At 40.3% G+C, this 14,942-nt stretch overlaps 1 protein-coding gene across 5 annotated transcripts in view; it reads right to left on the bottom strand.

The window, feature by feature from the left end:
• Positions 1 to 1,786: 1,786 nt before the first annotated feature.
• The window catches only part of LOC117534491 (NACHT, LRR and PYD domains-containing protein 14-like), a 40,030-nt gene continuing 26,874 nt past the window's right edge, over positions 1,787 to 14,942 (bottom strand). For 2 of the 5 annotated variants that reach the window (XM_034198692.1, XM_034198693.1), the window contains 9 exons: positions 12,541 to 14,356; positions 11,027 to 11,200; positions 10,042 to 10,215; positions 8,337 to 8,510; positions 7,081 to 7,254; positions 6,189 to 6,362; positions 4,531 to 4,704; positions 3,368 to 3,408; positions 1,787 to 2,762 (listed from right to left, as the gene is read on the bottom strand). In XM_034198692.1, coding sequence (XP_034054583.1) covers positions 2,761 to 2,762; positions 3,368 to 3,408; positions 4,531 to 4,704; positions 6,189 to 6,362; positions 7,081 to 7,254; positions 8,337 to 8,510; positions 10,042 to 10,215; positions 11,027 to 11,200; positions 12,541 to 14,356 — 2,903 coding nt within the window. In that variant the 3' untranslated portion in view covers positions 1,787 to 2,760. The remainder of the gene's footprint in view (positions 2,763 to 3,367; positions 3,409 to 4,530; positions 4,705 to 6,188; positions 6,363 to 7,080; positions 7,255 to 8,336; positions 8,511 to 10,041; positions 10,216 to 11,026; positions 11,201 to 12,540; positions 14,357 to 14,942) is intronic. The other 3 variants (XM_034198694.1, XM_034198695.1, XM_034198696.1) reach the window with 3 other exon arrangements.

Here is a 14,942-nt window from a genome sequence, read left to right as displayed (position 1 = left end):
ACTGGACACATTCACAGAAAATCACAAATGAATCACGGACAGTCAATACAGATTCAGATCAAACAGATCAACATCACTGGCAATTATGGAATCAATTGAGGATATCACAGATGCCCTTGAACACAACAAATATGCAGTAGGGATTTTTATACATATTTAAAAAGTTTTTGACACAATCAACCATGTATATAAATTAGAAAGGTATGGTATCAGGGGTATACTTTTAGACTGGATTAAAAGCTATTTAAGCAATAGACAGCAGTATGTGAAGTTGGGAAATGACTGTTCTTCATGTTTGGAAATTGCTTGTGGTGTCCCCCAGGGGTCAGTGTTGGGTCCTAAATTGTTTATACTGTACATCAATGACATCTGTAGAGTATCCAATGTACTGAGGCTAGTTTTGTTTGCTGATGATTCAAATATATTCTGTTCTGGGGAGAATTTAGAACAGCTAGTGGAGAACATAGAAAATGAAATGCACAAATGGTTTGACAAAAATAAACTATCATTAAACTTGAGTAAAACAAAATGAATGCTGTTTGGTAAACATAGAACAAAAACACAAATGCAAATAAAAATAGATGGGGTTGAAATTGAAAGAGTCCATGAAATTACATTTCTTGGGGTAATAATAGATGACACGATAAGTTGGAAATTACACATAAAGAAGAAGAAGATTCAACTTATTGTCATTACGTAGTACACTATGTAACGAAATGGTTTCTGTGCATTTGACCCATCCTAGAGTTAGGAGCAGTGGGCTGCCATTATGAACGGTGCCCGGGGAGCCGTGTAGGGAACGGTGCCTTGCTCAGGGACACCTCTGTAGCACTTGGTCTTTCCGGGACTTGAACTGGTGACCTTCCAGTTGCCAAGCCAAGTCCCTATGGACTTCGCCACCACCGCCCTCAAAACATGTACAATCAAAGCTGTCAATAAGCATTTCCATACTAAACAAACTAAAACAAGTTCTAGATCAGAAATCACTTCACATTCTCTACTGTTCAGTAGTCTTACCATATCTGACTTACTGTGCTGAAATCTGGGGCAATAACTACAAAAGTTCTATACATGCAGTATCTATTCTACAAAAAAAAAGCCATAGGAATCATTCACAATGCCAAATACCTTGATCACACTAACGAATTATGTCTGCAGTCAAAATTGTTAAAATTCACAGACCTGGTAGAATTCCAAACGGCACAAATCATGTTTAAGGAAAATAATAACGTTTCACCTGGAAAGATCCAAAAAGTATCCACTCAACGAGTGGGGGGATAAAATTCAAGGAGACAATTTCAATTCTAAATTCATAGGGTCCGTACAACCAGAAGAACATTTTGTATCTCAGCCTGTGGAGAGAGACTATGGTACAGTGTGAATGTGGAGCTAGAGCGATGTCCAGACATTAACCAGTTCAGGAGGAAATACAGAGAAATTATTTTCTCGAGGTACAGGGATGGGGAAGGTGTTTGACTGTGTATATGTGTGAGTATGTAGGTGTGTATATGTATGTGCATACATGTGCGTGTGTGGTGTGTGTGTGTGTGTGTGGTGTGTGTGTGTGTGTGTGTGTGTGTGTGTGTGTGTGTGTGTGTGTGTGTGTGTGTGTGTGTGTGTGTGTGTGTGTGTGTGTGTGTGTGTGTGTGTGGTGTGTGTGGTGTATGTACATATGTGTATATGTCAATCAAGAGGTAAAGCAGATTAATAATAATAATAATAACAATAATTGTACTGTCTATCTCCCGACAGTATGGGTGAAATCAAGATGAACGAAAACAACTCCTAGTTTTGATAATTTAATCAAATCCAAATAGGTTGTTAACCTTAGAAGAAAAAGGACAATAACAATACAACAATTAGGATCACACATATCCAATACAACTTAACTTCCTAGTGGCCTCTCCTGATTCCTCAATCTCAATGACGTTCATTTATTTATCCTCTCTATTTATACCATATCAATAAACCCTGCGAATCTCCACCCAGATTTAAAGTCACACTCACATAAACTGAACCCCATTAATTGAACCCTCATACAACCAGCACAAAACATGAGTTTACAGCACAATAATAATTAATAATAATGATCATTATTGCAGATTATAGATTATCAATAAATCATTTAGGTACAAGGGGATGCGATTAAATAAGTTATACTTCTTCTCACTCCTGTTCGAACACTAGATGTGGGACTGTTTATGTTGCTAATGCTGTTGTTGTTGTAAATGTAATTTTGTTTTGATTTCTCTTACATGACTATGCACTGCAACATTTGTTTTGTTTTGTAATTATTTATTTTACTTGTTCGAAATAAAAAAAAATGTATCAATCAATGAATGAATATAATTGAATACAGTTTGCCTCAGGGACACAGTGTGACCTCTATCTCTCAGGAATACTATGTTTAGCCTCCTGTAAGACAACTGGAATAGATTATACTTATGTAACTAAAATAACTGAAAAACCTTCACATACATTCAAACTTGTTGTGCATTAAACTACATTCAATTTCATTTAGCTAGTATTGTTCTAAATGGGCTCTTAAAGTGCTATAATTCCTTTATTCAGTGTGTTGGGTCAAGGTACAAGCAACACAGGTGGGTATGAAGTCAGTAATGGAAAATGTGTAGATTTGTCTCCTGTCATGATAGGCCAGTACCAGTCTCTTGAAACCAATGTGGGCATTAGCAACTGAAGGGAGCAGTGTGGGAGAACTGAGGGAGGTTGTACAGTAGTCGGGCAATTTTCCAATCTCGGTCCTGGAATAAAAAGAGCGAACATACTTTTGTAATACAACCAACAACCACTTTAAACAAATATCTTACAAATAACTGTGAAGAAGGCCTGTTAGAGAAGTGCCGATTCTGTGTCTGTAGCTGCTGGCCCCGCCCCCTTTTGAGCACGACAAGGCAAGCAGTGAGGTCTCCTCTCTGCCTGCAGATACTCAGCTAAATGCTGCCGTGATGAAACACCATATCATGTTCAAAACCACATCACGGATTATTTCTGAAACAGTTTGGAGCTCAAATGCTTTTTCTCTTTCCGGTTTACCACAAGGTGAGTTCCTTTTTTTATTTCCTGCTTTTTTACACAAACTCTCTCCAGTACAGGTTAGCGATGCTTTCTAATGTAAACAAAGACCATATTACTTCCAAAATGTTGCGCATTGTTTCTGATAGCGATGTTACTGATAGGGCCGTGGGCGTAAAGCCAGCCCACATTTCCAATATTACATCATATCGGACACAAATCTGGATCAGCTCCGTTGACGTGTCATTTTGCCAGAAGATATTATAAGAGGACTTTTTATCCAGTTGTATACCACATTTTGACCATATAACTTTTAGATACTTCTAATACTTACAGATCTTCTGTTTCTCAGCTGTGATCCACTTGTCATTGATCCTGCAGGGAAATAAATAGTAATAAATCTAAAAGAAAAACATATCATGGGAAAACCAACAGACTATCTTTTTAGCTTTTCTGTAAAGTCCTTTCTGTTAGACAGTTGCTTTCTTACTCAAATGTTGCTTTGCAGCTTACGTTATAATGTTTGTGTCAATCAGGTCTTGACCAAACCACAGCACTGAGCCTACTCTTGTTAAGATCTTAAATGACATGCCGTTAAAAACAAATATTAGCAGAATCTCAGTCTTGATATCTCAGTGCTGTTTTGACACTGTTGACCACATTTTACATTTTACTAGACCAACTGGAAAGACAGAAAGATAGACTTTCTGGCATAATACTAAATTGGTTTGAATCTTACAGGAAGCACAGTGACAACTTTGTTTGTTTCTATAGGTAATTACATATCTAAGAGTACACATTTGAAATGCGGAGTTCCTCAGGGCTCCATCCTGGGGCCTCTATTGTTTAACATCTTCATGCAACACTGGCTCAGTTAATTGAAAACAAAAACAAAGTTATTATCAGTTTGCAGATGACACTGCATTGACAAATCAATGATTGGAAATATTAAAACTTCCTTCAACAAAGAATAAACTGATGTAATAATTTGTTCAGCCAATGAGGAAGGAATACAATGTAATTGCTGAGCTCCAATCAGCATTGTTAAAACCCACAGAAAAGGACAGAAATCTAGGTGTATTCATATATTCAGACCTTTATCTCAAGAGTGAAATTAAGGCAATTACAAAGTCGGCCTGTTATCACCTTAAGAATATATCTATTATTCAATTACTTACTTTATATCTCAGCAGGATTTGGCCAAAACCTGTCCATGCATGCATCTTTAGTAGACTCGACCACTGTCTTTACATGTCTCACTGAAAAGTCAATTTGACAACTAAGGCTCATTCAGAACGCTTCTGCGCTAGAACTCACTAAAACTAAGAAGGTGGATCACATTACTCTTGTTCGTAGGTCTTTACAAAACAGATGGAGAAAATAGACTTTAGCATTAAGGTTGTCAGAGTGGATCAGTATGATATCAGCCCCTTCAGCTCAGTCAACACATCTCTCACATATTAATCTTAGTAAAGAAGTTAAATATGGAGAACTGACCTGAGAGTCTCCAGTCTACAGTCTGGACTCTCCAGAAGATCACTCAGCAGCTTCACTCCTGAATCCTGCAGCTTATTGTATTTCAGGTCCAGCTTTCTCAGATGGGAGTGTTTGGACTTCAAAGCTGAGGCCAGAGAAGCACAGCTGATCTCTGACAACCCGCAGAGACTCAGTCTGAATAAAGAAAAAACATGATGTAACTTTAGAAAACAATGCTCTTGCTAGAAATAATTCAAGTTGTAATAATGGTTAAAACACCTTTCACTAATTTAAAGGACAAAAAAAGTGGTGATTTCACGTCCTAAACGCTGCTCCATATACACAAACCCCCAGACATCATAAATCCTAAAGTTTAAAAAATGTGAAATATATCAGGACGAATTGTAAAGGAATGTAAACAAAAGACATCCTGAATATTTATTTTAGGAATAGTGGAGTATTAAATCCTCCCAGAAATGTGCATGGAATCTGGGGCAGACCACCAGGAATGAGGGCTTATGGGAAACAGGCAGTGGTGAAAGGACACGGGGGATGAACCTGACAGGACACGAAGGCCTAGAACCGGGTCAGGTGCTCTGACTGCTAGGAATCCTGATGCAGAACCCTGAGCTCTGGTTGGTCGTGCCTTGCGTCTTCTTCCATGAGACCTTGGAGTCTTGCTGAGGCTCCGAGGACCCCCATGCATTTCTTAATTGTCGTTTGTACTATTGGGCAGCCAACATGCGTTGTATTACCTTTTGGTCTAATTTCCACAATCAAGCCGACTGTCCGTCTTGGGTGGCAATGGAGTAGAGCTCCTTCAAAGAACTCTCTATCTTAGCATTGCTCAAATGTTCACTCCCTCTCCTTCCAAATAACTTGAGTTGTAATTGTTGTGGAATATTTTCCAAGGCCCATAACTTTGACCCAGTTTATCAGTTCAAACTTTCCTGACTGAGCACACGCACCTCGTAACCTTGGCTGTGTTCTGTCTCCCTGTTCCTGCCTGTTGACGTCAGCTGATAGAGGTGTTATGATTTTATCTTGTTATGCAGCAGTTTGATGATGCTCTCAGAACTAGTTAAATACATGGGTCTGAGGTAGAGTTCTTTAGAATTGACGTGGCAACTCTACCGTGAAATCAGAACCTCTGGCTCTTGGACTTGTGATGTGAATCCTCCGGCCGTAACTCCAAATAAACCTCCAGTGTTTGACATCGAAGCTCCAGCTCTTCCCGTGTCTCTTTCCTGAGTCGGTGACTCCCACTGCATTGCTGCTACACAGAAGTTTCCCTTACAGTAATCTGGTTGCTAGACACACAGTTCAGAAAACACCTCGACTTTCATGGTGCCTCTCTTTTAAGTCCTATTCTATCCATCCACCTTTTTCAACTTTCTGCATCTGACTTCGGGGTTTCTGGAATGGCAGAGGAGGGTTATCACATGTTTTAAGGATATTTGTATTAACCACAGCTTTGCTTCATTTGAGCAACTCTCTGAAATGTGAAGATCAACATAGCTTTGCCACGATCAATGAACTAAACCACAGAAGAAGAAAATAGACTTTAGCATTAAGGTTGTCAGAGTGGATCAGTATAATATCAGCCTGATTGCTGCAGCTCAGTCAACTCATCTCTCACATACTAATCTCAGCACAGAAGTAAAAGATGGGGAACTGACCTGAGAGTCTCCAGTCTGCATTGTGGACTCTCCAGAAGATCACTCAGCTGCTTCACTCCTGAATCTTGCAGATTGTTCCGACTCAGGTTCAGATCTTTAAGAGGGGAGGGGTTGGACTTCAGAGCTGAGGCCAGAGAAGCACAGCTGATCTCTGACAACCTGCAGCCACTCAGTCTGAATAAAGAAAAAACATGACTTTAGAAAACAATGTTCTTGATAGAAAATAATTCAAGGTTTAATCATTTGTTTAGAGCTGGAGAAGTTGAGAATGTAGGAGTTCAGAAAGTGAAAACTCAAAAATGTTTAAAACAGTTTGACACAAAACAAGAGCTCTTATTATTTTATATATGACACTACTTTAATCTATGTAATATAAAAGTGGTAACTTCCCATTCTAAACTATACTAACAGAAACATAATCAAATCAAAATTCCAATGTTTTCAAATATTTTAGGGTGAATTTAAAAGTAATGTGAATAACATCTAGAATATTTATTTTAGGAATAGTGGAGTCATAAAATCAAAGCATATTTAATGTAAACTAATTATTCAGTATAAGTATCAAGTATCTTCATAAGAATATTGGAAAAAGCAACAAATGTATTTGTTGGTATTTGATAGTTTTAATACAAATCTATATTCAATGTTTCTATATTTGTATATCATTTGTTTAAAAATAAATAAGGAGATTGTACATTTCAGGTGATTCAGAGGAAATTATATAGTGTATGATATTTCATGTTATATTTAAATGTAAAGATCATTATTGCTTATCATTATTCAGCATTAAGATGCTCAGTTTGGATCAGTGTAACATCAGACTCTGCAGCACAGTGTCAAAACAACTCTCACAAACTAATCTTAGCATCGAAGTAAAATATGGAGGACTGACCTGAGAGTCTCCAGTCTGCAGTCTGGACTCTCCAGAAGGACACACAACTGCTTCACTCCTGAATCCTGCAGCTTATTGTCTTTCAGGTCCAGCTTTCTCAGATGGGAGTGTTTGGACTTCAGAGCTGAGGCCAGAGAAGTACAGCTGATCTCTGACAACCTGCAGTCCCTCAGTCTGAATAAAATAGAAGCGAGTCAGAGGAAGAAACCCTCTTTATTTGTCACACATTCATGCACACAGCACAGTGAGATTTGTTCTCTGCTTTTAACCCATCCTAGTACCAGGAGTGTAGTACTAGGAGCAGTGGGCAGCTATTGTACAGCGCCCGGGGAGCAATGGGAGTGAGGGGGGAAGGGGTGTCAGGTGCCTTGCTCAAGGGCACCACGGAAGGGCAGGAAGTGAACTGGGACCTCTCCAAGTAGCAGTCCACACTCAATTTTAAGGTCTGGTCGGGGGCTTGAACCGGCAACCCTACGGCTCACAGTCCAAGCCCCTACTGACTGAGCCACTGCCGGAGCAGAAAGAAAACGGGATGTAAGTTTAGAAAGCAATGCTCTTGATTGAAATAATTAAAGGTTCAATAATTTGTTTAGCGCTGGAGAATTTGAGAATGTAGGAGTTAAGAAAGTGAAAACTCGAAATTGTTTAAAACTTTAAGATACAAACAATGAAAAACAGCTCTGATTAATATAAAGGACAAACACAAGTGTTAACTTCACATCCTAAAAATTGCTCCATCTACACAAACCAATTCAACTCAAAATGCCAAATGTGTAAGGATGAATTGTGAAGAAATGTGAACAAAAGAAATCCAGAAGATTTATTTTAAGGAATAGTGGAGTCCTAAAATCAAAGAAACTTCAGTTTAAACTAATTATTAAGTATAATCATCATGTAGCTTCATAAACATTTGGGGGAAAAGCAAATACTAAATATATTTCTTAGTGTTTTGTATTTTTTAACAACAATCTATATTCAATTATTTCTGTATTTTTATAAAAATATATTTTAAGAGAAAAAGGAGAATGTAAATTTCAGGTGATTCGGAGTGAATTATACAGAGTATGATATTCCTTGTGATATTTAAATTTGAAGATCAACATTGCTCCTCCACGGTCAATGAACTTAACCACAGAAGAAGAAAATAGACTTTAGCATTCATGTTTTCAAAGTGGATCAGTATAAATCCGCCTGACGTTTGCAGTCTCAACTCATCTCACTAATCTCAGCATAGAAGTAAAAGACGGAGAACTGACTTGAGAGTCTCCAGTCTGCAGTCTGGACTCTCCAGAAGATCACTCAGCTGCTTCACTCCTGAATCCTGCAGAGCGTTGTCTTTCAGGTCCAGCGTTCTCAGATTGGAGTGTTTGAACTTCAAAGCTGAGGCCAGAGAAGCACAGCTGATCTCTGACAAACTGCAGTCCCTCAGTCTGAATAAAGAAAAAACATGATGTAACTTTAGAAAACAATGCTCTTGCTAGAAATAATTCAAGGTTTAATCATTAGTTTAGAGCTGGAGACGTTGAGAATGTAGGAGTTCAGAAAGTGAAAACTTGAAACTGTTTAAAAACTTTTAAGATACAATAAATGAAAAACAGCTCTGATTAGAATACAATAGATACTTTATTGTCATTATACAACGAAATGCAGGTGCACTTAACGACTGGACTCCAAATATACAAACATTTGATAAATAGAATAAGAATAATACAAAATAAAATGTAAAAAAAGCTTGCATTCTACTGTATGCGCACATACTCCCACTTTACATGCCAACATTTTTACCATACACTCACTGCCACCGTATGCACTCAGTGAACATAAGTACTGTTTTGTGTTCATGGGGTGTATTTTTTGTTCAGAGATCATTATGGAGATGGCCCTGGGGTAGAAATTGTTCAGGAACTTTGAGGTGCGTGTTATTCTGAATTAGGTTATTCAGAGTGAAACATTCAGTGTATGATATTTCTTGTGATATTTAAATTTGAAGATCAACATAGCTCTGCCATGCAGGGGCGGTTCTAGGGCGGGGTGCAAGGGGGGACCAGTGCCCCCGTAACACTGACTTTGGACCCCCTGTGGCCCCCCCAGAAAATGAAAAGTTTATGATTAAACGATTTCTTGGCTGACGGAATAGGCGGAACTAACGTTATTTGTCATTCTAGTCGGACCCATTAGAGCGTAAAAACTGTAACTATAAGTGTCTGAAATAAATATTACATTACATTGCATTTAGCTGACGCTTTTATCCAAAGTGACTTACAATAAGTGCATTCGAAGAAGATTCTATATAAGAATCATATAAGTACATCAGGTTTCATAGAGCCTAAACATTTCAAGTGCTACTCAACTGGCTTTAGGTAAGCCAGTCCTTTATTAGTATATAAGTGCTTTGTTAGTAGATAGATAGATCTTTATTTGTCATTGTGCAGGTACAATGAAATTACAATAATAGTAATTTAGTAATTTAGTTAATAATTATATCGCTCGAAGTGGAGTCGAAAGAGATGAGTTTTCAGTCTGCGCCGGAAGGTGTGTAAGCTATCTGCTGTCCTGATTTCAATGGGGAGCTCATTCCACCATCTTGGAGCCAGGATAGCAAACCCACGTGTTTTTGCTGATGGGAACTTGGGTCCCCTTCGCAGCGAGGGTGCAGCGAGCTGTTTGGCTGATGCAGAGCAGAGTGCACGTGCTACCATGTGTACCAATAACTGTATTGCATTGTTTTCTTATACGCAATTACTTCATACTGTCTTTGTATTTTTCGTCCTGCATGTATTGTGCCCCTCTCAGAAAATAACTGGCCCCAGCCTGCACCCCCCCCCACAGAAGAAGAGAATAGACTTTAGCATTCAGGTTGTCAGTGTGGATTAGTATAAATCAGCCTCACGTGACGTCTGCAGTCTCAACTCATCTCTCACATATTAATCTCAGCACAGATGTAAAAGATGGAGAACTGACCTGAGAGTCTCCAGTCTGCAGTCTGGACTCTCCAGAAGATCACTCAGCTGCTTCACTCCTGAATCCTGCAGCTTGTTGTAACTCAGGTTCAGATCTCTCAGATGGGAGGGGTTGGACCTCAGAGCGGAGGCCAGAGTAGCACAGCTGATCTCTGACAACCTGCAGAGACTCAGTCTGAATAAAGAAAAAAACATGATTTTGAAAAATATATTTGTATAATCCATCAGATGTGTTCAGGTTTTAAATGTGAATCTCAACATTACTTTGACCTTATCAATGAGCTTTACCCTGTTCTTGAGGATCATCATAATATCAATATTCTATATATTATTTGTGAAAATGCATTAAGATGAAAGGGAACCAAATAAAGATCAGCAAGGGTGACTGTGGTGCAGGGGATCCTAACCAATATAACTAGAGAATGTAATTCCTGAAGAAGTTTCGGTGTGAATGCTATATGCTAAGCTGCAATTCCCACAGGAGCAATTTGGGGTGAAGTGTATTTTCCAAGGATTGGGCCAGACTCACCTGATCTAAGGATCAGTGCACAAACCCACTGAGCTAAGCCGCCCCAGGGCGACAGAAAGATGAAGACTTATACACCAATATTAAATTAATTATGGATAATATCTCTGGAGTTATGAGTGTCAGGAGTAATAGCACAAATGTCCTGGACATGAATGTTTTGAAGTTCAAACAGTGTTTCTGCGAAATAAAATGTGGTAGCAGTCACACCAAATGATCCAAGCTCCAACTCTCTATCATCAGATCTTTGACAACCTCATTTATATCCCACAGCTCATCAATATCATCTTCAGTGAATCATGGAATACAATGCGAGTCTGTGGAAGCTGAAAAACTGAGCCATAAAGCTTTTCTCTTTTTGCTTTTTGTTCAGCTATTTGAAAAAGCAGAACAAATATGAAAAAATGGAAATTCCTAAAATCATAAATAAAAAATAAACGGCTGCAGTCAGTGAACTAACCTCAGCGTCTCCAGTCTACAGTTTGAACTCTTTAGTCCAGAACACAGCTGTCCCACTCCTGAGTCCTTCACAGTGTTGTAACTCATGTCCAGCTCTCTCAGATGGGAGGGGTTAGACTCCAGAGCTGAAGCCACAACTTCACAGTGAGTCTCTGAGACGACACAGCCAGAAAAACTGTCATGAAATGAATATATGAAATATTAAGAAATGTGATATTGTAAACATTAGAAAGATATTGTTGTATTGATGTAAATATTACATAACCATTTTCAGAAATAACATTAGCTCTTGGGCCATTTAATATATTATTGATATATGCATTGTCTGCCTGGAGGAGCTATTTTTTGGTAAAAACCAAATCAAGTGTTATGTGAGTCTCTCATTTAATGATGACTGTATTCACTGACACCTGTGAAATACTTTTGTACGTTGTGATCAAATGATGATGTAATAAAACCCGATCCAAAGCCTCTAAAGTCCTTCATTTATTTGACTGGGTCTGCACATGTCCTTCCCAAAACTGTAACATTTTACATTTATTATAAATAAATAGAATAACTCTGATAATTTAATTGTGCTCTAACAATATATTAAACAGTAAACATGTTAAAGTGTTTAATTGAAAAACTAAACTTCTACACCTATTTATAAAGTTAATCACATATTGTAGAGTTATATTTGTATTTATTCATGTTAGCAAACTATGGATAAGCTTAAAATGAGAATAATTTGGGTAAAACTGTGAGCTGCATTTGGGGCCTGTTGACATGTGTTTTTGAGGACAAAGGAAGATGGGGGAAGGTGAGAGCATGTCCTGATTTGCATTCAACTTAGAACGAGCTACAGTGGTTGTGATATTAAGAGAGGTCCCTTGGGTTTCTCTGGTGGTTATCAACAGTAGCAGTTAAGTGAATACTGTTCAAACAATACCTGTGTTTGTGTTTTATATTGATTTCTCTGTTTTATCCTTTCATAAATGTAAGGACTACAAATGGCTATAAACATTCTGGGCTGGTTGGAGTAAACAGGGTTTTATGGCTCTGTGGGGGAGGTGTAGGTATGCAGGCCTTGAGACCTTTTGTTGGAAAGTGAGCCTGTTTGGTTTCCTGCTGCGTTTCCTGCTGCGTTGCGTCTCCCAATGAGATGACCTGAAAAGATGACCAGCTGACCTAACACCAAACCCCTCCTTCTTACTCTGGTATATATCCGGTGGATCCCTGGCGTTCGGCCTCTTCTTCACATGCTGCCCTCGGGTGAAAGTAGCTCTGCAGTATGCGGACCAGAGCAGGAGTAAGCCGGCATTACTCCTTAAGCATTGCAATATAACTGTAATATATCATGTTGTATTGTAATGATTGTATTGCATTGTCATATTGCCATTAAAGTAGATTATTGTTAACGGTTACTTTGTAGATATGGATTCCTTCCTGTATTATAACCAGCTTCATAGGAACGCGCGGAGATTTGAAAAGCGGACCAGTTATCCCTCCAAATCCCCAACAATATGTACTTACACAGCCTTTCTGCAGTTCCTCACAGCTGGAAACAGTCTCAGTCGTCCCTCCAATGATGTTCTGTATTTATTCAGGTCCAACTCATCCAGAACCTCCTCTGACATCTGCAGCATGTCGGCCAGAGCAGAGCAGTGGATATCAGAGAGCTCCTCCTCTGATCTGTTCTCTGACTTCAGGAACTCTGTGATCTCCTGATGTACTGAGTGGTCCTTCATCTCTGTCAGACAGTGGAAGATGTTGATGCTCCTGTCGGGAGAGATTTTATGACTGCTCATCTTCTTCAGGTTGCTGATGGCTCTCTGGATGGTTTCTGGACTGTTGTCTGTGCGACCCAGCAGGCATCCTAACAGCCTCTGGTTGGACTCCAGAGAGAGGCCGTGGAGAAAGCGTCCAAACAGGTCCAGGTGGCCATTTTTACTTTCGAGTGATTTCTTCATGGCTCCTTCCAGGAAGACATCCAGGGATGGGTAATCCTGATCAATACTATCAATGCTCTCATAGGGCCAGTCTCCCTGCAGGAAGTCCTTCAGTACCGCTGTGTCTCTGTTGGTGTAGCAGTGGAACATGTAGACTGCAGCCAGAAACTCCTGAATGCTCAGATGAACAAAGCAGTAGACTGTTTTCTGGAAGATCAAACTCTCTCTTTTGAAGATCTCTGTACAAACTCCTGAGTGCACCAAGGCCTCGGTGACACCAAGACCACAGCGCTGAAGGTCTTCTTGGTAGAACATGATGTCTCCTTTCTCCAGATGTTCAAACGCCAGCCTCCCCAGCTTCAGAAGAAGCTCCCTGTCAGCCTCCGCCAGCTGCTGTGGACTCGTCTCATGTCCCGCTTCATACTTCTGCTTCTTCCTCTTTGTCTGGACCAGAAGGAAGTGTGCATACATTTCGGTGAGGGTCTTGGGCAGCTCTCCTCTCTGGTCTGTAGCCAACATGTGGTCCAGAACTGCAGCAGTGATCCAGCAGAAGACTGGGATCAGACACATGATGTGGAGGCTCCTGGAGCTCTTGATGTGAGAGATAATTCTGCTGGACAGGTCTTCATCACTCGATCTCCTCCTGAAGTACTCCTCTGTTTGGGTATCAGTGAAGCCTCTTACTTCTGTTACCCTGTCCACACACTCAGGAGGAATCTGATTGGATGCTGCAGGCCTGGAAGTTATCCAGACTAGAGCTGAGGGAAGCAGCTTCCCCCTGATGAGGTTTGTCAGCAGCACGTTGACTGAGGACTGCTGTGAGACATCAGACACAACCTTACTGTTTCTGAAATCCAGAGAAAGTCTGCTTTCATCCAGGCCGTCAAAGATGAACAGCACTTTACAGACAGCCAGCTGCTCTGCTGTGACCTTCTGTAAGGTTGGATGGAAAACATGGAGCACCCTGAGAAGACTGTACTGCTCACATTTGATCAGGTTCAGCTCCCTGAAGGAGAGCGGGATCACCAGACTGACATCTTTGCTTTCCAAACCCTCGGCCCAGTCCAGAGTGAACTTCTGCACTGAGAAGGTTTTTCCAACACCAGCGATGCCGTTCGTCATAACCACTCTAATGTGTTTCTGTTGATCGGGTAAGGCCTTAAAGATGTCATGGCACTTAATTCGGGTGTCATAGAAGGGCTTTTTCTTTGAGTCTCTCTCCAGCTGCTTCACCTCATGTTGGGTATTAATCTCTTCACTCTGTCCTTGTGTGATGTAGAGCTCAGTGAAGATGCTGTTGAGGAGGGTTTTACTTTGATCAGTTCCTTCAGTCACACGTTCACATCTCCTCCTCAGACAGGTCTTATGTTCATGGAAAACATCCTGAAGATCCCTATCTGCTGAAAGAGAAGGAAACAGGGTTTTATAATGATAAGAAAGCTTCTTAATGTGAGTAGACCATGGATGTATAATAAGAACCTGCTACTAATTTCCCCTATGCAACCTGAAGAGTAAAAGTGTCAAGTCCGTCAGAAAGCACTGACTGTAAGTGTAGGGTTGCCAACCGTCCCGTATTAGCCGGGACGCCCCGTATTTGAGCCAAAAGGGGCGTGTCCCGTACGGGACTTTGTTTGTCCCGGACTCCCGTCCCGTGTAAAGGGAACAATTAAAAATGTGTTTCTGTTTGCGCGCAATGCAGTGTGACTGGCTGCGTCCCTGTGTGTTTGTGTGCTGTATCCGAAGGGCACTAGGACCGCTCAGTTGACAGGGCAGGCACAATGCTCGCACGTGTGTGTGTGAGATTTTCTCCGGTGGGCCGAGGCTCGGCATCATTGTTTGTGTGGCATGTCAGCCTGTTCAGTCGTGTGGGGAAATGAGCGCTGCCGGTGGAGGAGGTGATAATGAAAGAGGAGAAGAGAGAGAGGATGTGGTTCTGGGCCCTGGCCCTTCTAAAAAGAAAATACTTGTGTGTGTGTGTGTGTGTGT

This window comes from Gymnodraco acuticeps, unplaced genomic scaffold (genome assembly GCF_902827175.1).
Source record: "Gymnodraco acuticeps unplaced genomic scaffold, fGymAcu1.1, whole genome shotgun sequence".
NCBI lineage: Eukaryota > Metazoa > Chordata > Actinopteri > Perciformes > Bathydraconidae > Gymnodraco > Gymnodraco acuticeps.
This window is presented reverse-complemented; position numbering and strand designations above follow the sequence as displayed.